Source organism: Odontesthes bonariensis, chromosome 21 (assembly GCF_027942865.1).
Source record: "Odontesthes bonariensis isolate fOdoBon6 chromosome 21, fOdoBon6.hap1, whole genome shotgun sequence".
In the NCBI taxonomy this organism is placed as follows: Eukaryota; Metazoa; Chordata; class Actinopteri; order Atheriniformes; family Atherinopsidae; genus Odontesthes; species Odontesthes bonariensis.
This window is the reverse complement of record NC_134526.1, coordinates 29,617,557-29,644,867: the sequence shown is the minus strand read 5'-3', so window position 1 is coordinate 29,644,867 and position 27,311 is coordinate 29,617,557. Positions and strand designations below refer to the sequence as shown.

Below are 27,311 nucleotides of genomic sequence, written 5' to 3'. Positions count from 1 at the left end.
GCGCCAGATAGAGATTAGGATTGGGCCACATACACACAGAATGATATCAAGAGGTATAAGAAGATCTCCCAAACTAAGGTCATTGGGAATTTCCGTGCATGCTGAAGTGTACATGTGACGGTCTGTTCAATAAGAGGCTGCAAAGGTGAGTCAGACTCCTTTTTCTCCACAGCACTTTATAATAAGGATTCAAAGTTCATACACAACGGTTACTCTCATGACATGGAAAAAATCTAAAGACCAACAGGATATTAAGTTCATCCTATGATAGGTAATCAAGAGTCATAAGCAGAATGTTTATCTTGTGTAAACTGAACGCAGCAGAAGCCATGGAGGGGCTCAGGGGCCGATGGAGCCTTCAGCAGGTTAATGATTACAGAAGCGTTGTTAAACACAGCTCGCCCTGCACTGTTTTCCAGACTTGCAGTGAGCACCCTCAGCGTTTGAGCTTTAGCAGACGACAATGTCAGGGCAGCGTGTGTGCGTCTCAGACTTTGAGGAGGAGGCCAGAAAAATTCTTCCTAAAGCCGTGTATGACTACTACCGCTCAGGAGCTGATGGGCAAAACACACTGGCCGACAATGTGGCTGCCTTTAACAGGTACAACACACACACACACACACACACACACACACACACAGACGTGCACACTGATGTCTCTTACTGAACCTAAAGATTTAGCACGAGGGCAAAGTTTAACTAAAACATCAAATAGTAGCTGTTTAAGCCTCAGACTGCAAGCCTTAGACTAAAGTGAGACTGCACACTGCAACTTTTTTACTGTGACATGACGGCACTAAGCATCAGACAGCTTGTTTATACGAAGCCTCACAATAAAAAATCAATAAAAACATAATTGACAGGGAGTAATTCCTGTATTTCAATATATTGTGTCTTATAACATGATTAGGTTGTAACTATTCCCTTTTCAACTAGTCATTTACCTTAAGAGGGGTTTTTACAAAAGATATTAAGCTGATATTTAACAAGACGATCAGGAAAGTTTTTGTTGTGCATCTCCATCTAGCTCGCGGGCTGATCAATGGTCTATTTGGCAGGACTTTACTCCTTTTTGCCATATCATATACTGTGGGCTGTTAAAATCTGGGTCATGGTGAGATGGCTCAGCAAACATCAGCACACTGCTCCAAATGATAATGTCTTGTGATCAGAGTTAAAGTAAAAAAAGCTGCTAAGCACACTAAAGAGCGTAGTTATTTAGTTTTGTCTAACACAACAGATTATGAATACTTAGCAAGTCATTTGATCACTTGAGTCTGTCGCCTATTGCTCTGGCATGTCGTGTGTGTGGTTGATCAATAATAAGTATATGTGTAGGTGGTATCTTATGCCTCGAGTGCTGAGAGACGTGTCCACAGTGGATCTGACTGTCTCTGTGCTGGGCCAGAAGCTCAGCATGCCTCTCTGTGTTGGAGCCACAGCGATGCAGAGGATGGCTCATCCTGCAGGAGAGACCGCTACAGCGAGAGGTGATCACACACAAGCACACACACAACACGTGAACATGGGCGCACAGAGTGCAAAGAATTATAGAAACTGTTAGGAGAGAAAAAACTCTAGTGAAAGCAGGAAATTAAGTCGACTTCAAAATGTTTCAAGGAACACAGAGCCTTCTGATTTTTAACTTTGCTTCTTTGTGAAGTAACTGAACCACTTATGGATCAGTTCTCTAGTAATCTAGATAACTGAATGTTCAAGATGTGACAACATTTCTTCAGGAAACACTACCCAGATCCGCCCTCTTAGGACATCACCTGTTTCGTCCTAGCTCCTTACGCACTTAAAGCACTTTGAATTGTTTTGTACATGTAATGTGCTATACAAATACATTTGATTTGATTTGATTTGACTTGACTTATTTGTTTTCTAAATTGTCTTCCCATTTGTCTAGGTACCTAACTTATCGCACTTACTCTAGCACTAGTTTTGCTCTTAGCTGTTTGGTATTGGAAGGAAATGCACTTATGATTTCTTGTGACCTGAAGTTCTTTTGCCTACCGATGTGGAACACACTTATTGTAAGTCGCTTTGGATAAAAGCGTCTGCAAAATGACCGTAATGTAATGTAATGTAATTTTGGGAGAAAATCGATCATATCGTCATATGATGTGTGTTCCCAGCATGCAAAGCAGCAGGAACAGGGATGATGCTGAGCTCCTGGGCTACCTCTACTATAGAAGAAGTGATGTCAGCGATGACGGTCTCACCGGGCAGCGGGGGTGTCCTCTGGCTGCAGCTTTACATCTACAAAGACAGAGAGCTCACACTGTCCCTGGTTCACCGGGCAGAGAAGGTGGGATATAAAGCTATCTTTGTTACCGTGGATACGCCATACCTGGGGAAGAGGTTGGATGATGTACGGAACCACTTTAAAATGCCCCCACACTTGAGGTAGGAACCAAACTCAACAGAAATGGGATCACCTCTGAAATTCCACAATGAGGACTGCAGATTGTAAGGCGTCTTCTCAACCATCTTCACTCTGTGTGTGTTTGTGGTGCGCCCCTAGCATGTCAAACTTCTCTACAGCCTCCCTGGCTTTCTCAGAGGACAACTATGGCAGTGACAGTGGTTTGGCTGTTTATGTTGCAAATGCAATAGAGCCTGCACTCAGTTGGGACGACATCACTTGGCTGAAAAAGCACACACGCTTGCCTGTGATTGTTAAAGGAGTACTGAATGGTACACACACACACACACAAACCCATATATACACTTGTGTTAATATATTTTCGAAGAGTGCTTTAAGATCCAATTGAGACTAATGATGTGATATATTGATGGATATGTTGTGGGGTCTTTGACCGTATAGTCTTAGTCCTGAGCCCAAGTATGCAAACGGGGAGCCCAAAGGCTCCTGAGGTACCTGCTTATATAAAGCAACCAGTAGATATTCATCTATGAAATATGTCACAATCAAAATCAAGTTGATGTAACTGTGTGAGTAACGTTTTCAGCAGCACACCCTGATAATGATTCATGTGTGTATGTGTCAGGTGAAGATGCTGTCCAAGCGGTGAACTATGGTGTCAGTGGTATCCTGGTGTCCAATCATGGAGCTCGACAGTTAGATGGGGTCCCTGCAACGGTCTGTGTGTGTGTGTGTGTGTGTTTTCTTGTTGTTTTCAATAAACGAAAGGGTACATAAGTGTTCTATTAAGGAAATAGTGAAAAAGTGAAAACTCTACCATGCAAAAACAACTCATTTGGTGAACTTGTTTTCATTTTTGTTTTTTCTGGAAGCACCACATGGTACAACTTATCTATAAAGTCTCAAAAATGGAAATACTGCACATAAATATTTGATTAATTGTCTTTTAGAAAACTGTATCTGAACAAGGCCTGCCTGCTAACCATCAATAAGCATTTGCTCTGCTTAGATATTTAATCAATCTTATTGGCAGAATTGGTAGAGTTCAGTTAAATGTGTTGGTTTTCTGGCACAGACTTGACTTTTGAGCACAAATCTCGCATTATTGTTTGGTTCTTGACATTAGAAGGCCTCTCTTAGTTAATGCTATCCTTTATGGATGCATGGACCAACCGTGTCCAAGTTTCAGCTGCCAGACATGTTGTGATAACACCGTGGTACATTTTTATTCTTAATTTTTTAATCTACCATGAATAATCAACCAGTTTATCTATTAGTGAAACAGTCCCAGAGCATGATACTTCCACCACATCGATGAACACTTGGTAGTTTCTGATTTATTCTTGACAATCCAAACCAATTTTCTCTCAGCCGAGGGTGACAGTTGGAGATGTCTTCCAGACTTTGGCAAAGTGGTTATTCCTCCAAAAATCCACTGTTACTGTAGGTACAATTGTTTAAACTGGTTATATTGGAATCTGTAGTTGTCTAGATATGACCCCAAGAGATATTCCTGAGTTGTGTAAATATACAATTATCTTACTCAGATCTGCTCTGAGACTTGACTTTCTCAATGTACTGTGTGTCGGTCAATCCAATGAGTTTTGTCAAATGCACACTTTTGTTGTTGTCATGGATCCATAGTCAATCGTGATCCCTGACAGGAAGTGTGGCCTTGCAAAGGGAAGTCATTTTAGAATTTCAGTATGTTTTTATGAAATGGCTAAAAGCTCAACATTACCATGAAATCCATGTCCACAACGAGTGTCTGTAAACCTCTGTCATTAATTGCTAAAACATGATCCAGAAATACGGCTGCCTTCTCTGGACCTGAGCTCATTTCAGATGAAGTGAGGAAAAGCGCAAAACTGTCTGGTGGTCAGCTGAATAAGAATTGATAATCGAGACTCATTAGCCCATTTTTCTCCTCTCTCTCCTATCATCCAGTTTTGGTGTGCTTCTGTTTACATTATAACATGTATAAAGTACATGTATGTATCTGTGTCCAGCTGGATGTGTTGGAGGAGGTGGTGAAGGCAGTGCAGGGTCGTTGTGATGTCTTCGTGGATGGAGGTGTGAGGCGAGGGACCGACGTCCTGAAGGCCTTAGCTCTTGGAGCAAAGGCGATCTTCATCGGTCGACCTGTGCTGTGGGGCCTCGCCTGTCAGGTGAAGTGCAGCTCTCAACTACATCATTAACCAGGAGAGGCTTGTCCTCAAGTACTCCGACTCTGTATCCATTGATACATGCTGGGCTTTATCAGCTACAACTAGCCCAAACATTTCCCAGTGCTGACCATAAGAGAAACATGGCTATTGATGAGAATTTCACCTGTTTTATGTGTCTCCAGGGAGAAGAAGGAGTAATTGAGCTTCTGGAACTTTTAAAAGATGAACTGCGACTGGCTATGGCCCTGTCAGGTAACAAACACAAACACACCTACAGAGACTCTGGGTGATAAGAGATTTTGGGATTTAGCCACGTGCAGCATTTTCCTTGATTGAAGTTTTACTTTGCTCTGGCCTGAGAAGCTTCTTCCAAATGTTTAGGGAGTCTCCCAAGTGCCTTTCAGCAAACTCCAAATATGCTTTCTTGAATTTTTCTTTAAACTACATTCTTTTTTGGTCTTATATAATCTCCTTCTGGGATAATAAAGTATGATTTAATTTAATTTAATCTTTATAAAGCTCAGCTTTGTGGAACATGTGGCCCAAAGTGGTCCAATGGACACACACTTTGCAGCTCCTTCAAGGTTTCCTTTGACATCTTTCTCTCTCTGGTCTATGCTCTTAACAGGCTTGTGATGGTGCCATGTTCTTTCAATTTTTTTTTATCTTAGATGGATATCTAAGGGATATTCAGAATTACAGATAATCTTTTATAACTCAACCCTAATCCTAACCTTAATTTCTCATCTACTTTTTCTCTGAGTTATTTGGAGAGCTATGTGGTTTTTAATCATCATGCTTAGGGGTGTTGCAGACTCTGGGGCCTTTCACAATAGGTGTGTACATGTACTGAGACCATGTGAAATTTAGATTGGACACAGTTATTTAACTAATTACATGACTTCTGAAGGTAACTGGCGGCACAAAATCTTGTGGTTCAAGGGAGAAGAATACACATGCAAGCGCTATTCTTTTGCGAATGTCGAAACAACAACCCTGAAATAGTCTGAGATCAACCTGGTGTGTGTGTGTGTGTGTGTGTGTGTGGCAGGCTGTTGTTCTGTCTCTGAGGTGAGCAGGTCCTTGGTCAGGAGAGTGGACTTCAACTCCAGGATGTGAAAGAAGAACCGACTGCAGACAGGACGATTCATACTTGTTGGATCATTTAAAGCTGCAGTCTGCAACTCTTTTTCAAGCATAATGCCTGGAACTGTCCGGGGATTCTGAAAGTAGTACATTAAATACCCCAATACAAAAAAAAATGAGTTCTCTAGGTCCCCTATATGTCCCGCTAGGTCCCTCCAAAGCCAGCAGGTTTGTTTACAAAATTGCAGACCGGACCGGTAAAAGGTAACCAATCAGGTTACGAGCTGGGCTCTGCTGCCTGTCAATCACCGATTGTGCACGCGCGATACAAGGTAGGCTCGTCCCCACGCTCATTTATCTAGACTATTGAACTTCATTACGGGCTAGTCTACTTACTGTGTCTTCCATGAGCGCAAATGACAGGTGAGTTGATGAATGAGGAGTCGTGTACGCACATCTGGCGTGCACGTAGACGTGCACGAATTCTCACGTGTTTTGATGGGGCGGGACAGGAAGTTGAATAACTTTTTATTTTTCGGTTAAAAAATAAGCATTTCTTGCATTTTGCGACTACGGAGGTCACCGTTTTCAACTTCAAGCGTTCTGATAGATCATGTAAACTCTTAAAATGCCAAAAATTAGGACTTTACGTATGACAACAACAAATCCTGCAGACTGCAGCTTTAAACACATACATTTTTCACATTGTTTTTCTTTTTTTTTTGTTTTAAGAGTTGTTTGCAGCTGGAGCTATTAAGAAATAAAACAATATACATCCAATGTCAGACTTAGGTGTACCACTTTCACTAAGTCTCAGGAAGCAGGGCAGCAAAAGGTAAACAAAGAAAGAAAAGGAAACAAAGAAATAAAGACACACATGAAAATATTGTTTATAGAGGGTTCAGCTTGCTTGTGACCTCTGCTGTGTAGCTGTGATTATCTTTGTTGTCCATTAGCTTTACTTGTTGTTGAATGTTGTGGAGTTGACTTGCTTATAGTCACTTGGGAATTAAATCAGAGCACAACAAAAAAGTTGCCTGTCTGACTGTTGCTGTTCTTTCACCCCTCACAATAGTATAAATGTATTAATATGACTGTATCACACTTATTCAGTGTCACTTCACAACACCTGGTGCTGACATTTGTATTCATGTGTAATCCTGAAGCCTGATCTTCCATAGCAGATTTAGTCATGAGACCTTTTCGTTGATAATATCACTGCAGAAGGACCAACCAGCCCATCAAGACTGACTGACACATCTTATTTGATAAACAATTATACAAGCAGATGAATACACAAATGAATAATCCCAAAACAATTCCAGGTGAGGGGATGGTTTGTTATCTTCCAGTTCATTTGACCAGATATCTGAATTCCAGAGGAACACAACATAGATGCAAAAAAACCCAAACATTTAAAGTAATAACTTTAAGACACTAACATGAAATAGAAGCAGGAAATAGATATGAACACAGAATAGGACTTGGACTCCTCTTTTCTTCTATTCAGCTGCTCTTTTGACAGGGGAAAGAGCTGTGAAAGGGTTGAGCCGAAAGGGAAGGAGCCAGCTGCTGGCTGTGAACTGTCCGCTCTGTGAACACTGTTCTGCAGTTGGAGAGTGGTTTGGGGGTGGGAGGAGAGAACCACAAAAAGAGATATAATAAAAGTCATGATGCCTGCAGGAAAAAAAAATATCCAGGTACTAGCTGTCAGGATCCAGAGAGGAAAAGAAAAATTATTAGAACCTGGGAGAGCTTCACCAAATTATTCACCAAATTATACTGTCTGCACGAGCCTGGATTGTCTGAAAATGTCAAAAGGAGCAACAAATACAAACAGCAGAGGGCAGCAATAAACGTTTGCGGAATCTAGTGAAGGAGAGAAAAAGAACTGAAAGATTATGCTCCATTCAAGTTAATAGGAACTCTGGGTTTCCAACAAGAACAATTCAAAGACTACGCCACGAGAAGTCAGATTTCATAATCGGTAACTTGGATGAGGTTAGTCAACCCTGACTTCCGTATTTTACATTCCCCAGAAAGGCATCTTTGACAGGTCATATTTTCTATAGAAACAAAAACGTACTTGTAGAACATTTTTAGCTTATTTCGTCCGTCAATGGAGTGAAATGTAGAACTGCTAACGGGTTTTTGTTGTTAGAAGGAAACCTGACAGCAGCCGTATTTCCCCTCTCATTAGATGTGAAACACACAGGGCAGTCTACAGTAAAAAATAAAAATAAAAATAGAAATAAAAATTTCCATGGTGCAGGGAATGCAGCATTAACCCTGTGTACTGACTGTCATGTCCGCCTCATTAATGCTGGTGAGTTAACGTTCCACCTGGTTCTGCTGTAGCCTTCCAAACGTCCGTTGGGTTTGTAGTCGTCATTCCACGGAGAACACAGCGTATCCACATCTATTCACGGTACTGCTTAGAGCTGTTAACTGGGGTTTACCCGGGGTTTGGCGGCGGGGGTGCGCCTAAACTTATTTCAAACATGTGCACGTGCAGCCGCGGGTAAACAACAAATCCGTCCAACCCCCCCGACTGATGTTTTCCGACACAATTTTACACCGTTTCACCGTCAAGTGTAGCTGTTCTGTATAATGTACTAAATGAATAACATGTCTGACACACCATAGCAGCAAAACTACGGAAGAGTATTAGGGCCAGGCATAAGAAAATATAATAATGTTTTGCCTGTCGAGATTAAAGGCGGGGTAGGGGATCTTTTTCTGGAACATTTTTTTACATATTGCTTGAAATACTCTTCACACCCCCATTGCAACCAATTAATTAAAAGTTTTGACACAAATATGAAAAGTTTTAGTGGCCTCTAGAACGTACAATCTAGGAAAAACAGTATCCAATCATTGTGAACGGTCCGTTCACAATGATTGGATACTGATGCCGTCTATCAAACTGCAATCTGCTCCTCCCTCCCCCTCCTTCTCCCTGTGCGCGTACCCTGCTCCGTGAACGTCCAGAAGCTTGGCAGGAAGCTAAACTAGAGCCAGCTTGGCTAGCACCTAGCATTATTAAACGTATAGTTAGCATAAACTAAATACTAAATACGGCAACGATCGATGCTTGCTGTCAGAACAGCGCTCGTGCACCTTCGTGCTCGTGCGCGTTCATGTACTCTAGAGGCGTGCCTTCGGGGGGAAAGTGAAGAAAAGGGTTGGGACTTTTTACCTGTGTATTTTCAAAATGCAGCTTCGCTGGACTCAAAATCCAGGATCTCCTACCCTACCTTTAATGTCAACATGTCGAGAATAAAGTCCACATGTCGACAATAAAGTTGATCTTGACATGTCGACTTTATTCTCGACAGGCAAAATGTAAATAGTTTTTCTCATGCCTGGCCCTAATACTCTTCCATAGCAAAACAGTCAAACTGACTGACTCTCAAAACATTTTGACAGCTTGTAAACAGACTGACTGGATCTCTTCTTATTCTTCTTCTTCGGGAGCTAGTGTGTCTGTCTGCTTCTTTTTGGGGAAGTCTAAAAGAAGGAGTGTAGTGTATGTGGGTTCCAAAGATGGCACAAATAGTTTACTATGTTCAACCTGCCTACTCTGATTTTGCACTATTGCACAACTCTCACCCTCTTCAATTGTATCAATTGTATTATTGCGTTTTGCTTGTACCTGTTGAGGTGTCCATGACCATGGTACACTGACAAGGACAACAAGAAGGCGGACATTCCCAGCCGCACACTCCTCTGGACAATTGCATTCCCACCCGTAGTGTCTATTTATTGCAAATGTACATTTGTATTGTACTGTATTCATTATTCTCATACACAGCCCTATTTTACCACCCATACTCAAATTCCATTCTTACTGTTATTTCTAATCTTTATTCTTTTATGTTATTGTTGAGTGTTGTACTTTGCGAGTGAAGTTTTACCGAAGTCAAATTCCTTGTCTGTTTAGTCAAACCTGGCCAATAAAGCTGATTCTGATTCTGATTCTGATTCTGATCTTACACTCGTGACATGAAATTCTCACAGATTCCCACCTTTTCTGTGAACATTCATTATCTGCACTATGACACTGCCTTATCCAAACGTGTCTGGTCCATACAACAAACTCAGTTTATATCGATGTTTGTTAACATGATGATGATGATTATTAAGATAATTACTATTATCACTGGCATTATTATCATGTCCCTACTTTTTAAAAGTGTGGTTACGGGCAGTAGAATGACCTGTGGTGAAGGCTCATGTCGCTGAGGATTGATCCAGGGTTAGAGCCACTTGGCCTCTGGGTGGTTGAACCTTCAGTATTAAGGTACTAACCGGAAAACCACAAGCAGCCTATGTCAGTAGCCATCGGCCTTGTTATCTCATTCTGATTGACTGTAGACAGAATTAAAAGAAAATAAAGAACAACCTTAGGAAGAGCTGTTGAACAAAGACATTAATAAACTAACCAATAAACAGCCATTTGTACACATGTTCCTGTCCTCTTACCCAGTGTACTTTAGTCTCCCGCAGACTCCACATCCCTCCAACCTTAGAAAGCAAACTTTTCCTGTCTGCCTGCCAATCAAGCTTGCCTTTCTTAATGTATATGTCTCTCCAGGTTATGAGATGATCGACGTTTTCTACCGCTCCAGAACTATAAATGATCATCCATGGATCAGATCACTTTTCAACATGACACCGTGCTGTCAGATGTTCATATGCACCTGCCCAGTGCACGCCACCTCATGACACGCCTCAACAGTGTTGGGCAGCCTGGTGTGTATAACATCTTTGACTTATTGTTGTTTTGTTGTCAGTTGCTTGTGCTTCTGACAGGTTTGTAGGAAAATGAAATCATTTCAAACACACTGCTGCCATGAACATTAGTGATGCAACACATCTTGATACTGAACTAGTGCTTAAAATATAAGCTGTGATAGATGTCTTGTGAATAGATTCTTCCCAAAACTTTGTCATTTTTTTAACTTGGATTCCCGCAGTCATCTAGATTACTAGAGAACTGATCCATAAATTAGGTTTGGTTGAGTCACTCCACATAGAAGCAGGTTTAAAAATCAGAAGGCTCTGGGTTCCTTGAAACATTTTGTGTCAGTCCAATCCAGTCATTGCGGTTTCAGAACTTTCTCTGGTCAGACACATTTAGAAGGGTACTCATTTTTTTCTGTTTAAATCTTGTCAGACGTGACTTATTATTAACAGATCTATATAAGCAGATATACAACATAAAACTATTGAGATGGGACACAATTGAAGTTTGGACACAAAGCACTGTTTGTGTATATATGTATGCATACCTTTACTTGACATTTGATTAAAGCTTGTAAGATATAGATTTGTTGTGTTTGCATTTATCAAAACAAATGTAACTGTTTAATTCTAAAACTTTTTGCATTTATTTCCACTTCCTCTATCCAGTCTTCACATCCAGATTTAAGATCTTGGCAGAAAGGCATGACAACAGTGAGTCTGTGAAAGATTTAGAAAAGGAAGAGAAGCACCAGGATGCAGGTGAAGACATAGAAGCCCCTCATGAGGAAGATACGAAGGAAGGAGGCGGAAAAAATGTGAAGCCCTTATTGGATGAGGATGGAGATCTTGACATCACACATCGGTATGGAAACCGAGCATAACCTTAACTAATGTTCACAAACATTTCAACCTCACTCCTGCCCCAAGGACAACAGAAAATAGAATAAAATCAGGCTCATAATCTTATTGGCAGATTTGTCTAACATACTCCTCTTAATGTGGCTAAACATGGGAGCTGTTCTCCCTGGGTTTCCCTAGTTCGGGTTGTTGTCATTTTCAAAGACTGGAGAGAAATCTTGAACATCAAGCATTTTTTTTTACGTGCTGATATTTTCAGTATATGTTCATACAGCCATGCTGGATACTCTGAATTGTGAATACAGCTACGTTTACCTTGGAAAACTACAGTTTTTTGTTGAAAATAAAAGCTTTGATAAAACCTGGTCTTAAAGGTGGGGTCTGTGATGTTTTTTGGAGCATTTTTTATCATATTGTCTGAAAACCTCCTCACGACCCCATTGCACCCACTAAAATAGAATGTTTGGAAAAAAAACTAAATCTTTTAGTCCATTGTAGAGGGTGTAGCAAGAGGAAATGTCTGACCAATAGAAGTAATGATGAGAGTTACTTCTATTGGATTCTGACACGCCAATCAACTGTCAGCCCCCTTCACCCCTCCCCCCTGCGCGTTCACAGACTCGTGACTCGTTCATGTGTTTTGAAGGCGTGGTTTTGAGGGGTGGGCTGAAGGGAGAGGCAAGGTTGTGTATTTTCAAAAATATAGCTTGCAGGAACCGTTTTTCCAAGATCTCAGACCCCACCTTTAATGTCTAAAAGCTTTTTCAGTTAATTATTCGTGCTGTATTTCTTTATGTACCAAAAATGGCAGCCAATGCCGCTGCCTGGTAGGCTTAACTTAAAACTAAAAACAGTGTTGTTCAGTTATGGACATGTAAGCGCATGTGTCCACATCCATTCATCCATCCATCCATACATCCATCCATTTTTTATACCTGCTTAATACTTTATACTGCTTATACGAGCCAGACATAACCATATTTTGTCAAGACGGTTGAGCTGGATACTGATTCTCATAACCTGACCGGGTATACATGCATGCCTATGAGGCCTATTATTGATTCAGTTATGGATCAAAATGACTGTCAGTACACCGATCAGAAGGGGTGAATCTAGTTATACGGAAACTTTGGAGGAGCATGTTTATCATGTTGAAATTTAGGCATTTGTGTTGAAATAACGTTTAGTAAATGTTTGAATTACAGCTTCTGTTAAGAGATTGTATATTTCTGTAGATGTGTAACTTATCATCCTTTTGAATGCTCAGACCACGGAAAGACCCTGTGGATGGTGGTGGCCGAGACTTGGTCTGTCCGGTCATTCTTAAGCAATCCAGCCCTGTGCTGGAACAAGAAGAGGAGAATTTAGATGATGAAGATTGTTCCAAAGACATTCTAAGGATTGGTAAGAACCTCAGTTTTATACTGTTTCTTATAATGATATTATGAACGCTTTCTGAGTGATGTTCTTTTTTTATTTTGGTCTTGTGTGACACCATACTAGAGATTAGATAAAGATGCATGGGTAGCCTTTCTACGATGTTGTTAGCAGAGCTACAATAACAGTGTGTTTCTATTAAATAAATGGGTAAGAGACGGTCAGAGGAAGAGTTTTAATGGTTTTTATGTTGAAGTGGCATTTAAAATCATCAGACTAACAAAAAGGGGTGTTAATGATGTCTGGATTCATGGGTTTCTCTGTTTTGGTTGCGATAATTTGGTTGTTACAGCAGCTTCTGTAGATATCCAACATATAAAATATATTTGGTCATAAACTACACAAGTATCACATGTGGAAGTGAATAATATAACTAGGATGTGCAAAATCGTCTCTCCATTTCAAGATGCCAGTGTCCAACTCTTTAGACATTAGCTCAAGTTAGAAAGAGGTGCTCTAAAAAGAACGAGTGAATAGATAACGGACTTTGGTTTTGGATATTACTGAACGTGTGTTAACAGAGATTGGGACAGTTAGGAAAATGTGACTACTAAAATGACTCCATTAATCCCTCTGACTGCTCTGAAGAGTCTGCATAGCTTCCATGCTTACTGCAGTTAGCACATATAAGTTTGGTTATCCAAAGGTGCGATTTATTTTACAAAAGTAACTCTGTGTTTGACTCAACATAAGACGAACTATCTACGAAGGTACATGAATCGCAGTCATGGTGGTTGATACTTTGTTTTAGCCGTTAGTTGCATTTAAATGTTTTGGATTTGCACCTTTTCTGTTTTTGATTTGGATGTTTGAAAGAAACTGTAATTGTGTATCACTCTGAGCATTCGTGAAGATGTGTAATTCCAAACTGTTTTTAAAATGTAAAACTTGGAACATTTGGTAACAGTAATCAGATGCAATGAGACATCGGACGAGGTTCACCAAGTGACATCCACAACGACATTACTATCAACCCAACTGTAGAACACAATGCTGTAAATAAAGGGCTCAGTCTGCACATGTAATATAGTAATGTAATCTGTTTACAGAACACACGATGGCTACACCTTTGGAGGATGTTGGTAAACAGGTCAGTAAAAAATTAAATCAACTCTTCCAACTTTATCCTGTGATTATAGATTCACACATTTTCAGCCTGAGAGCACATCTTCTCTTGTATTAACACGTTCCAAAGCATGGATGTGGGACAGGACTGCTATGATAGAGGAGTATGGTGCGCAGGACATTTCAGTTCATTGCAGACTGTGAGTGCAGACGTCAGTTCAGAATTTCCTGTTCCAGTTGAAAAAATAAAATAAAGTAAACACAGACGAAGAAAAATGATTCAATCCATCTCTGACTGAGAAGAGTGAGCGTAGATATCTGTGGATGAAAAGTGAAAATTCAGACTTTTCAACAAGTTTCGTGGACTATATTTAAAGAAAAAGCAATATGGAAAAACCTACTAAATTGTGCCAGAACTTCTTTACATACATGCCAAAGAATTATATTTGGATTAGGATGTATTGGACTGAATTTGATTTTAACTGGATTGATTTGAATTAGACTGTATAGTTGGGCTTGTTCGCTTCCTCTTTAAAGTGCCTTGAGGTGACTTCTGTTATAATTCAGCACTATTCAAATGAACAGAAATACATTTAGCTGCTGGGGAAAATGAATTGGACCTTAAAACTGGTCATTTGTTTACACCAGGTGTGGCGGGGAGCATTTCTCCTGGCAGACTTCATCCTCTCTGAGCCAGAAATGTTCAGAGGGGCTACGGTCCTGGATCTGGGAGCAGGAACAGGCCTAACCAGCGTCATCATGGCAACCACAGCCAAAACAGTCTACTGCACAGGTATGGTGCCATCAAATGAAGCGGATGTAGTATTGTAACTCCCAACTTTGCAGAGAAGAGAGTGATGCTGAGAAAGAGGGGAGGAAGGGTATGGTGCAAAATCTAGAATAGAAAAAACACTTGACCATTTCTTTTGGACGGTTGAGTTTTAAATTCAGGGAATTTAACTACGATCAAGTAACAATTCCAGCGACAACAACTGCAGGATTTTTGATGTAACAATACAAAATTATTGTTTGCTTCTGTTATTTCCAATTTTGTCTTACAGATGTGGGAGAAGACCTTCTAAACCTGTGCAAAAGAAATGTATTGTTAAATAAACACATAATTGAGCCTTCAGGTAAGATGACATTTTCAGACAGGTCTATTTCCCCTTTTTCTTCCTTCAGTACCTTCAGTTCCCTGTCGTACCTGTTGCTCTGTCTCTAACGGAGGATGTATTGTATCGTGTTGTCTCTCCCGCATGGTGATAGCCTATTAATAGTTTGGTCAATAAAAATGAACAATAGTGAGCAATAGTGATGAAACAATTATACTGGAATGCTGAAAACTTGAGAAAGGGAAGCAGGTGTGAGGTTGTTCCTTAAGCAGCCAGCATCAAATTCTTTATAAGCATTTCACCATCCTTGCTCGCGAGATCAACATTATCACAATGAATTGTTGTCCTTCAAATAATTCACATTTATGCATAAGCTGAAATATTTAGGGAGCAACCTGGTGCACAAGTGATAAGGACACAAATGAAAACGAAGTTTTCAGTTATCGGAACACACTGATAAATGTGCTCCTGACCAGGTCTGAAAATGATGTAAATGCAACCTAAAGTGAACAGCAACACATGACATATTAAACTGCGTCATTATTCATTTCACCAAAACTAAGCCAAAATGCAGAAGCAGTGTGAAAAACTAAGTTCCCCCTTACTGCTACCATAGGAAAGTAGACGGTAAGTAGCAGCCAGATGCATTTGATTAATTGATCACTTGTACGTATGAGTAGCATCTCTATAAAAGCAGATGTCTTGTCAGTTTGCTGGTCTGAATTCAATTAAATTCAATTCATTTTTATTTATATAGCGCCAAATACAACAAATTTTATCTCAAAGCACTTAAATAATATAGTCCAATTCAAGCCAATTGGAATTCAGTTCATTGTAATCATAATTATTTACAAAATAATCCAATTCATTCATATAGAGCCAATTCAAAAACAATTTCCTAGCTAAGGAAATCAACAGATTGCACCGAAACTTGTCTTCAGTCCAATCTCCCGTCCTGAGCGTGCCTGAGGCGACTGTGGAAAGGAAGGACTCCCTTTTAACAGGAAGAAACCTGGCAGAACCAGACTCAGGAAGGGTGGCCTTCCACCTCGACCAGCTGGGGTTTGAGAAGACAGAAAAGAGGGGACAACAAACACTGTAACACCATTCAAAGGATACCTGTTGGAACAGGGAAACACGAGTTAATGACCACAATAATGTCACATGTACACAATATCATTTGAGAAATTAAACAGGGGAAAAAGAGAGTAAAGTGAGGAAAGGTGTGACAGATGAGGCCCCCCAGCAGTCTAGGCCTATAGCAGCTTAACTATGGGATGTTTCAGGATCACCTGAGCCATCCCTAACCATAAGCTTTATCAAAAAGGAAAGTTTTAAGCCTGGTGTTAAAAGTGGAAAGGGTGTCTGCTTCCCGGACATTTACTGGCAGCTCATTCCACAAGAGAGGGGCCTGATAACTGAAGGCTCTGCCTCCCATTCTACTTTTAGAAACTCTGGGAACCTCAAGTAAACCTGCAGTTTGGGAACGAAGTGCTCTGTTAGGAAAATATCTTACAATGAGATCTTTGAGATATGATGGAGCTCGGTCATTAAGAGCTTTATATGTGAGGAGAAGAATCTTAAATTCTATTCTGAAGCATTCAGTTGTGTGTCAACACAATGCCAAGGGGGAACGACGTCAGCCACGACCTCATAGAAGCAGCTGTTGCTGCCCATTAATCAGAGAAGGGTTATAAGGCCAATTCCAAACTATTTGGAGTCCATCGTTATACGGGGACAAAGATTATTTACAAGAGCAAAATATTTCCAGGAGGATGCCCAGGCAAGTTCACCCCAGGGTCAGACCATGCAATGCTCATATATCATGCAACATCTATGTCACGCCAGGCCTATAAAGTGAAAGCACACATGTTGCATCAGGTCAAAATGATAAAGCTGGAATCCAATCTTTTTTCCCCCTAAATTCCCTCAATCAATCTTACTCCTGGACACATTTGCCTGTAGTAAGAAAACCATCGTGGGTATGTCTGAATGTAAACCTGGCCAACGTCCGAATGCATACACATTCCTTTTATTCATTTACGCCACACTTAAATGTTGTATATTCATTTATTATTAAAAGCTTCCAACTGTTCATTTGGTGGAATATTGTCTTTATTGACCATCAGGTGGGGAGGTGAGAGTAAGACAGCTGGACTGGCTCCAGCACAGCCTTTGCACAGGTAAAAAACACTGCTGTATGTAGATATATACACACATTCAGTTGTTGGTTTATTTGATGCTTGCGCCTTGAACTCAAGCGACTTGTGCTTCTGCATCCCTGCAGTAAAAGCCCACTGCAAGAAGATTCTGTTTTTTGTCTAAACTGTACTCGTTCACCTTTATGGTCATTTTGGAGAACGCATTGTGAGGTGTTGAGTTTTGTTTGGTGCTGAAATAAGAACCAACAAACTTCTGAGCATAAAAACACCTGGTCCGGTTTTCCATTTGCCTGTTCTTTGTAGATGCTGAAACAGAGTTTAGTTGGACAGAGGAAGAAGTAGCTGATCTTTACGACAACACCAGCTTCATTGTTGCTGCTGATGGTAAGTTTTCAGGTTGAGGAATATAAAAGTTCCCCATACTTTCTACTTTAGGCTGTTGAGTAGAAGTAAACAAAACCCTGACGTGTTCTGTCTTTCTTTTCTGTGAAATGCATGTTTGATAGATGGCTAACTTAGAAACTCAAATGTTTAAGTGTTTATATTCTGTCATATAAAAACTAAAATTAATTTTTCTGTGGAGATGGCACAGCTGTTGTTGTTTTTTGTAAAGCAGGTCGACATATTGAACTGCTCTGCAATAACCTTTCTTCTGCCACTTTTTCTCTGCTAAGCATGACAACAGCTCTGTTTTTCTAAAGCACCATTTGAGTGGGTTAAGTGGTTTATCACTGACATGTTTTGGAATGGTCTAACAGTCAAAGCCTAACCTCAATCTGAACATGTTAGAATCTTAACTGAACAATGTTTGCATGACTTAATATTGTCGCATAGCAGCGATGCAGCTCGGAGGAGCTGGAGCAGCTCTGCTTTGAGGAATTGGTGAAAATCCAACTGGTTAATATGTCAGGCTAATGGAGGGGATATTTATGCAGTTCCTCTTTTTGTGTATGTTCTTATCTTGTGTCTGTATCACATTTAAAAAGGTTTTACATGGAAAATAAAATGGTTCAAAGAAATCCATGGATTCCATGTTGAATTTGTCTCCTGTACTTTTGTGAGAAGGAAAAGTTTTTATGGTGAACGTTTGGTGAAACTGCGTTCTGTGTTCAGTCCAGAATTCTAGGCTGATCAGCAAAATAATTGTTTTCATTTCTTCTTTTCTTTCTTGTGTGTCACTAGTTTGCTACGATGATGATCTGACAGATGGCCTTTTCCGAACATTGTACCGACTCTGCAGCAATATTTCTCACACCTGCACAATCTTCATCTCTATAGAGAAAAGGTAAGACCCAATGAATGAGTAACAGTTTTTCTGTCATGGCACCTTTTTCCTGAAGTCTCCATATTTTCAAGGCTTTTAACAAGCAATACTGAAGTTCTATTAGGTGAGTCAGTTTTGCATCATTGCTTGTGGTTCATAACATTGACATAATCAACTAATAAAAAATGCCTCAAGACACAAGACAATTTTAAATTAAATATATCATTGAATGGTATTGGTTTTGGGGCCCTTGGACAGCAGTAAATAAAAAAATTACATCATTGATCCTTCTCTGTACCTGTGTTCATTTAAGATCAGCTGGATGTAACTGGAAAAATGTCCCACAGTCTTTCTGAGGAATAAGAAAAATTATTTTTGCATCTTCCACATTTAGGGGCAGGATATCCAATTATATGCTATCCAGTTGTGTACCCATGGAAAAGATTTTAAAAAATGCACAAAAGAGACCGTGATCTGTTGAGCACCTAAAATCTTACATTAAGCAAGAATAGGAAAACCTTTCACTTTGAAAACTACAGCAACTGGTCTCTTTAGTTTGGAAACTCTTAGTAGTACTCTCTGTAGTTTAAAAAAAGCTTTTCACTTTAAATTTCATCTGTACTTTTTTCTATCTGATCTAGATGCTTTGTTTGTCATATTTTTATATTCATTATATTTTACAGAGGTCTTAGCTGTTAGAGGTATTTAATTTGGAGTTTAATCTGAGGTACATGGCTGGCACTGAAACATAATGGACAGGTTATGTCAGAAAATTAGTGGTATGTACTGTTTTCAGTTGGATCACAATGAAAATCAAACATTTTTATAGCTGCTGTGGGTTAGCCATGACGCATAAATGTGCTATGATGAACTAATTCTTATTTTAAATTCAGTTTATCTGATATAGAATTAGTTGTAACGTCAATTAGATTGAATCAATTAACATTGAGGCTAAAAGGAAAATCATGACATTCCACATATGCAGTGCACACAGCACCCAGCTGGTGTGAAGCCGGCCAGATTATCATACCCATGTTATGGATTTACTGCTTTGACGGTGCATGATTTAAAACACGCATATCTTAAACCGATTGTGTCTAAATATTAATGGTATCTTACCAGGATGAACTTCACCCTGCGGCACATGGATGTTTCCTGCGAGGCCTACAATCATTTCAGCCACTGTCTGTCCCAGCTCCAGGACCTGGTGGATGGACGGTGCAGATTCAGAGTGGAACAGGTCCTTTCGAACTTTGCACAGTTTCTTGTGTATGAGCGCATCGAGCATCTGGTAAGACATAGACGCTAGACTGTAATGGGGATTGTATTTAATGAGATAGAAATTAAAACCAAATCTTATGCAACATATGCATGTTTCACGTCGCAGGAAGTTATACAGCAGTTGCTCTTTGTGGGGAAACTCTTGGAGCACTTGGTGGAAATTCTCTGGTTACAGGTTTAATAAAATGCAAATGTAAATGTACTTTATTTATACAGCCCTTTACAGACAATCCTTACGGTGTACCAAAGTGTTTTACAGTAGGTAATAAATAAAGAGAAGAATAAGTAAAAAAAAAACAAATAAAAACAATAAAAGAACAGTGAAAGCAATAAAATACAACAAAATCGAATAAGATAAAAGTGTCATCATACTTCTGGGTATTAAAAGCAATCCTAAATAAGTAGGTTTTTAGCCTAGATTTGAAGAGGCCCAGGTCAGAAATAAGACGCAGCTGGACGGGGAGCTTATTCCAGAGCCTGGGGGGAGCTTTGGGAAAAGGCTCGCTCACCCCAGGGTTTGTATTCTGACCTGGGCACTTCCAGCAGAAACTGATCTGTTGACCTCAGAGCTCTAACAGGATTTCGGACTGTTAAAAGCTCAGATAAATATGATGGGGCGAGGCCGTTAAAGAGCTTTAAAAAAAAAAACATTAAAAGTTTAAAATCAATTCTATAAAGGACAGGAAGTCAATGGAGGGAGTTAAGAACAGGAGTGATGTGCACACGTCTGTTAGTGTTGGTTAAAAGACGGGCAGCAGCATTCTGCACAAGTTGAAGACTGTTGAAGTTGAAGACAAGTTGAAGACAGAGAGAAGACTGGGAGACGCCAACATAAAGATCATTGCAATAGTCTACCCTTGAACTTATTAGGGCATGGATGGCTTTCTCAAGGTCATGACCACTTAAAAACATTTTAACTTTGGCCAGGATAATAGGGATATAATGCAATGTGTCTGTGGTATGTTGTATTGATAAGACCTCATTGGAAGTGTCACAAGAGTAATAAAGTTGTACAGTTCTGCACGATCATATTTGATCTTATCTTTATACTGTAATACACTTGAGTACATTTCTCATTCAGATACTGACTGGTTCACCACATAAAACTACATGCAATTTGTTTTTAAAAACAATCTTTTTTTTCAATGAAGAGTTACACAGTAACCGTCTATACATGATCCATTCTTCGTATTGTGGAAAATTTCTTAAATGAGTCTGAGTGAAGGGAATATCAACTAAGTTGTCATTTTATGCATGAAATTTCCGTAAATCATCAAGACACTGAACCCCACGTTTCCTACCGATGCATCCATCGGTGTCTGAATGTGTGTGAATGAGTAGGAAGCTCATACAGTCTAAGATGTGCTGTATGAGTGTGTGGGTGGCATGTAGTGTTAGAAGCGCTTTGGGTGGTCAGCTAGACTAGAAAAGCACTGTACAAGTACAGCCCATGTACCATTTACAGAAAACATGGCAGAGGGAGAGACGAAGGCTGCAGCTGCAAGAAGTAATTTATAAACACGAGTTACTGAGTAAGATGATGCAAACAGCAGAACTTTGCTGTTAGCTACAAAAAGATATTTTACTTCTCAGAATAAGTCGACAGAACACGTTGACACAATAACAGAATAAGATACATGCATACATTTTCTCATGACATCTCAAGAAGTGTAAAGTTTTCATTGAATATGATTTCTTTTTTATTCTGTTTTTTTTTATCTGCAGGAGCTGTGGAAGTTGACAGCGACTCCTCTTCATTCTGAGCAAGCCCAGCCTGATTGTGATCTGCTTTCATCTTGACTCAGGGTTTCCCGTCCTGTGTGTCTCCTGGGTCCTAAAAGAAAAACGTCCAGTTTGCCTTCCGTTGCAGGATCCATCCAAAATCCCTTTCACTCAGCCCTTCCACCCAAACACTAGGTGACGGTCAGGGAGGGAGAAAAACAACTGCATGAATAGAATATCTTAGCTGCTTTGCTAACAGCGCCAGTCACTAAGGGTGAAAAACAGGACAAATACAGAAACAGTGGAAGAAAGAGAGCGGATTGAAACACTGGATTCAGCCTGTGGGAGACATTTTTAAGACTGCAGATTCTCTACGTTCAACATATATGGACATCTTGCAGATTTTATTCAATATGCCAGCACTGATAAACATAAAATAAATGCAGCACGACTTCTGTTGACTTAAAAATAAATTTAGTTGGTCATTTGAAGTGGTTATTTCTAAGATAAATATGAAATGAATTGATCGTACTGTGTCACTGTGTTGCTCAGTACTGACACCTGCTGGATCTTAAACATCATTGCAGACAACCTCGTTGAGAGTCTCAACTGACATACTGATTCAATGAGTATACAATAATATTCAAGTTATTGTGTTTTATATTTTATTATTTTATATCTTAATATAAGTTTAAAATACCTTTGATATATTTAAAATATACTGTCAATAAATAATGTGAACGTGTGTCATAACGTGAAAAAGTGATGATGTTTATGTATTTGTCTGAGGCAGGGAGGGCTTTTTTTTAAATTTATTTATTTATTTATTTTTTACTGAAAAAATAAGTTTTTTCAGTGTGTTTGAATTCAAGTAATTACGTCCTTTGGGTGCAACTTCTCCAGCTTTTGAAAACCCGCTCACATGGCACCGATGAGGTAGCCTGGAAACCGACGAGGCTGGTTTGCATAAAAATTGAAGGACCTTTTTCCACACTTCCGCATTTTTTGACCGGAAATACGTATACGTATAATACGTAACGACGGGTAAATCAACTTCCGGGTTCTATTGAGAATGGCGGAAACAAGAAACAAAAGTTTTTGTAGTGTACCGGGCTGTTCTTCTTCTGCCCAAAAACAACCGTACCTCTCTTTTCATTCTTTCCCAGTCGACAGCGACATTAGACGAAGGTGGATTCAGGCGATTCGGCGGGAGGAGGGGCCAAATTTCGTTATTAAGAAGGGGAGCACGTATGTCTGTAGCCTGCACTTCACGTCAGAGGATTACATCTCGGGCTGCAGTGTTAGCCGCTTAATACCCGGGGCTGTTCCCAGTCTTTTCCGTTGGAAGAACTTCACATCTCATACGAAAAGAGAGTCTGTTAATGAAAGGTCCAACAAGCGGTTGTCTGTGCTGTTTGTGACGGGCCAGAACAACGATACAGCGACGAAGGAGGCGAAACTTGACCACGATTATGCGAAGCCGCCCCCACCAGGTAATCGTCTCCATAAAACAAAATACCAAAATGTTTACTTTTCTTTTCCTATCTGTTACATGATGTTAAGTGAGGGGAATAACGGCGCTACTTTTTTCAGTAACGAGTAATCAAAAAAGTTACTGTTTCCCCCTTGTAACGCTGTTACCGTTATAAAATGCGGCATTACTCGCCGTCATTTGACTGGAGACCAGGTAATTTGACATATTAAAGTATTTTATTTTAAAAAGTAACCCAATAGTTACTTTTCCTGGTAATGAGTTGCATTTGCTATATAGTAATTCAGTTACTAACCCAGTTACTTCTGGGGAAAGTAACTAGTAACTACAATTAATTACTTTTTTTAAATAAGGTCTGTATACAAGACCCAGTACAAAACCAGACATCACAATGACTATGATCAAAGATGATGAAAGCTAAAAGTTCATATTTAATAACAATCATCATCATAGATTATTAGATGACATTACTGCTACTGAATACTTCGGTATCATATCACAGTAGGATTGAAAGAATGAAGGGCTGAATTAGTCTCTGTATTTCTTTTCAATCACTCTAGGTGTTCGTGATGAGGCGGTGGGATATATCCAGGACTTAAAAGCCACGCTGAAGAAGGTAGCCCGACCATCCCCGACCCTCTTCAGCCGATATTGTGCGTCAGACGACCAGATACGATTTTACACAAAATTTCCATCTGAATGTGTGTTTAAAATATTCTGGGAGTCAATTGCACCATCTGCTTCTCGATTGGCCTACTGGAGCAAGGCAAAGAGGATAGGTGAATCCGACATCGGACCCAGCCCCTCTCGTAGGATGCCGTTAATCGATGAGTTTCTCATGTACTCTATGCGAGTAGCAGTTGGCATGAAAGAACAGCTCATTGCTGACATGTTTGAGGTCAGTGTAGCCACCGTTAGTCGAGTAACCATCACCTGGGCCAACTACCTGTTCCTGATGCTGGGGTCACTTCCTCTCTGGGTGCGCATGGAGAAGGTGAAGTCTGTCATGCCAGCAAAATTTAAGTTGCACTGTCCCAATGTCCGTGTGATTCTGGCCTGCACTGAGGTTGCTGTGGCGACAGCGTCCTCACTGACATTGCAATCAGAAATGTTCTCCCACTACAAAAACAGGACGACCTTTAAGGGACTGATCGGAGTCGCCCCCAATGGTTTGGTGACGTTTGTCTCGCCCCTGTACACAGGAAGCATCTCTGACAAGGAGATTACTAAGGTCAGTGGAATCCTTCCCTTACTTGAGCCAGGGGATGAAGTGATGGCTGACAAAGGATTTCTCATTCAAGATCTGCTTTCTGATGTTGGCGCAAAACTCATCATTCCACCCTTCAAGCATTCAGCTCAATTTACAAGAGAGGAAACCGAGAGAACACAAGCCATCGCCCATCTCAGGATAGTAGTCGAGAGGGTAATAACCAGAATTAAGTCACATCACATCTGGGACTCACCTGTACCACTCACTCTGATGGGCACTGTCAACCAGATATGGCACAACTGCTGTGTAATGGTTAATTTGACTTGAGATCTGTTATTATTTTTGGCACAGACGCATCCCGTTGACCGTTCCCGTTGACAGATGCGGTTCCTTATAAACACAGTTTGGCACCTCAGTCACAGGCGAAACAGCGGCTGTATCAGTTACGTGACTTTTTCTTAAACCGATACACGGGGTATGAGCTCGACACAGGTGCCGATGCATCAGCATTCCCGGACCCATCACTACTACAGGCCTTTACAAAAATTTTTTTTTTAATTCTATTGTTTAAGTAGTGGTGAAGACCACTGCTATGGTGTGAAGACTTTCAAATCCCAACCTGGCCTGCGTTTTTTGCTAATGTCCTGGGAGCTTGAATAGAAAGTGTCTAGTTTTTTTTGTTTTTTTGTTTTTTCAATTCAATTCAATTATACTTTATTAATCCCCAAGGGGAAATTACAATTTCAGTCATGACAGACAACACAGAAACAACACAACAGGGAGAGAGTGACCAAGGCAACGCAGCCCACGGGCTAAGTAGCCCACAGGCGCCGCCAGATAAGAAGGAAGGAACAACATTGGGTGAGAGGAGGAGAAAAAATCATACTTCACACTATACGCTTATCAGGATACGGTTTGAGATCGCAAAAAACCTCAGCACAGAAAAAAGCAACATACACACAACATCATTAAGCAATGGGACAGTGAAGAGGTGAGGAGTTGCGTGTGTTATCTATGAGCATGTGTTGTGTGTGTGTGCGTGTGTGTTTGTTCAAGGGGATGGGGGAGCACATGGGAAAGGAGCATCATGTTATCATAACAAGCGTGGAGAACGACTTTGCAGCTGAATTCGTCTGATATGTAACAAGATGCTCCAAAAAGACACACAGACACGCTGAGCAGGGCAAAAAAGGGAGGGAGGAGCAGAGAGAAAATGTGACCTCTTCCACCGAGAGCAAGAACAGTCCTTGAAGACATTTGACCTCTAATTTGAAAGTTTTCTTTACTTCTAACTAGCTGTTCGGGACTTTCAGGCTTTTAAGCTGTTGAAAGAAAGTGTAAGTAGCAGTCCAGTGCAGTGAGGTGTGCATTTTGGACAGAGAAGACAGATGGCTTGAGAGAGGAGTTAGGGAAGCCATCTATACTAAACTGTAAACAGTTTAGGTATCACCTACTGAACACCGACAATGCAGCTTTGACCTTCCTCCCTAGGCTGTTTCACAACTTTCAACACCTTGGAAATTGTTTGGTCAGGCAGGTAAAGACAGGCGAGTCAGAGGCACACAAGGGGAACTCAATGACCCTCCAAGTGTGAGTGTCCCAGCTTTTAACAGCTTTTAAACCTGAAACTCCTCACCAGCTAGTTTCAGATGACAGGTGAAACGTCTTCAAGAAAGAAATAAAGTCCAGTTGCTTTTTATTCAAGCCTCTAGGATCACTTTGACCTGATGACTGAGAATTTACACAAAAATTTATTGTGTTTCTTATAATTACAAAAGGAGAAGTCAGTCCAACTGTTAGCTGAGACATAAATGACCTGCCAGCTATATTTATGTATGCATGGGTCCATTTATTTATTTTCTTTCTTAAGCTTGTTTTCAACTATTTGGTTAAGATGAATCTGATGGTCATCCCTATAAGAGCCAGAGTATAGAGAAGAAAGAGACGGCAAGGAGAGCTACAGACAGATGAGTGAGCTTGAGCTAATACAATAACTTCCACTCTGTCTGATTTAGGATTTAGACCAGAAACTCGCCTGTCAAAATTTTAATTTCAAACACAATGATCTGCAAGACGCAGTGTACAGACAGGAGTGTTTTCATGTATTTGTAGAACAATACACCACAACTTCTATAAACCCAGTCCCCTAACGGTAGTCTCTGAAAGCCTCAGAAAGTGTAGCTTGACATTTTGTTGCTCCTGTGGCCTCAAAAGAAACCTTCCACTGAAATCCAATTCTTACAATGTCACGCTGGATGCAACAGCAACAAAAAAAAAAAGAAAGAGTTTGCATCTGGACAAATGGAGTGCCTCCTGAATAGGTCTCTCTTATCTTATTTACATTAATCCTGACTGGAACAACTCACCATCCACAGTATTTCACAATAAGACTTAAGACTTTCAGCCACAATTAAAATCTGAGTCATTTTTTCTATTTTATGTACCGGTAATGAGCACGCTTGAATTTTACTGATCCTACCAATAATTCGTAACCAAATTCAAGGTAAATCAAGTTGAAAAATCATTGATATTTCTTTAAGTACACATGTACTCTTACATAGTAGTAAACATGTAAAAATGATGAGCAGTAAAAACCACAATAGACTCCTACTGAATAGCATAGCACGAGGGGGAGTTTGCCATTTTCATGAGACGTTAAGATGCTATTGTGCTCTCTTCATTCAAGAATAGTGAAACAATATTCCTAAAGGTTAAGGGTTGAGACATCAATCGGAACCCTTTAATTCGAGCTGGCTGCTCAGGTTAAAACAGAATAAAGGGCAGATTATAGTTCTGCGTCTATCGTCTTGACGTGTTGCTTTGCTCTGGTCGCGAACCACTTTTCATGTTATGGTTCTGCAACCTCGGTCTGGAATTTCTCGGGACGCACAGCAGTTTCCCCTCGCGAGAATTTCGGTGGGCGGTGACGAGAACTTCGGTGGCGCCGGCGGAAGTGTTTATTTTTCAAAAAAAAAAAAGTGTATGCAAGATATGGATCTGGAGTTGCTCGACATCGAAGAAGAACAGCTTATTTTATTGGAGTTGGCGAAAATGCAAAGGAGGAAGCCACACAGACAACCGGAAATTCACACCGAGGACCAATCACAGCCGCTTTTGTCTGCGCACTTCCGTTGGTGGTCTGCGTGCGTCTGTCGCGTAGTCAGGATTTTTCTGAGGTGCACGAGGACGCGCGCAGAGCCTCTGCGTGGGGGAGTGGTCAAGATTTTGACGCTCGCAGAGGCTATGCGTCCGAGCGTCAGAGGCTTTGCGTCTGAAGCATAAATCAGCTTATGCTTCAGACGCAAAGCCTCTG

General features: G+C 40.4%; 3 protein-coding genes across 5 annotated transcripts; all 3 read left to right on the top strand.

Annotated features, from left to right (window-relative positions):
- The first annotated feature begins 463 nt into the window (after nt 1-463).
- Nucleotides 464-4,850, top strand: hao1 (hydroxyacid oxidase (glycolate oxidase) 1). The gene is made up of 7 exons (XM_075453146.1): nt 464-600; nt 1,339-1,490; nt 2,142-2,412; nt 2,531-2,703; nt 3,018-3,109; nt 4,402-4,560; nt 4,743-4,850. Exons 1-7 carry the CDS (start codon nt 464-466, stop codon nt 4,848-4,850), a joined length of 1,092 nt encoding a protein of 363 aa, XP_075309261.1.
- A 2,724-nt stretch (nt 4,851-7,574) lies between these two features.
- Nucleotides 7,575-22,071, top strand: mettl22 (methyltransferase 22, Kin17 lysine). 3 transcript variants are annotated; one of them, XM_075454111.1, is made up of 12 exons: nt 7,575-7,647; nt 10,244-10,401; nt 11,062-11,257; nt 12,521-12,657; nt 13,740-13,780; nt 14,404-14,548; nt 14,817-14,888; nt 16,997-17,050; nt 17,333-17,413; nt 18,212-18,314; nt 19,416-19,584; nt 21,300-22,071. In XM_075454111.1, the coding sequence occupies exons 2-12, from the start codon at nt 10,296-10,298 to the stop codon at nt 21,372-21,374; spliced, it is 1,179 nt and encodes a 392-aa protein (XP_075310226.1). In that variant the 5' UTR covers nt 7,575-7,647; nt 10,244-10,295; the 3' UTR covers nt 21,375-22,071. The 3 variants fall into 3 exon arrangements, with proteins under 3 accessions (XP_075310226.1, XP_075310224.1, XP_075310225.1); XM_075454109.1 differs by lacking the exon at nt 7,575-7,647 and adding an exon at nt 7,917-7,972; XM_075454110.1 differs by lacking the exon at nt 7,575-7,647 and adding an exon at nt 7,934-8,074.
- A 297-nt stretch (nt 22,072-22,368) lies between these two features.
- On the top strand, nt 22,369-24,521 carry LOC142370718 (uncharacterized). Its single transcript, XM_075453145.1, has 2 exons — nt 22,369-22,789; nt 23,349-24,521. Exons 1-2 carry the CDS (start codon nt 22,369-22,371, stop codon nt 24,323-24,325), a joined length of 1,398 nt encoding a protein of 465 aa, XP_075309260.1. The 3' UTR covers nt 24,326-24,521.
- Nucleotides 24,522-27,311: the final 2,790 nt, after the last annotated feature.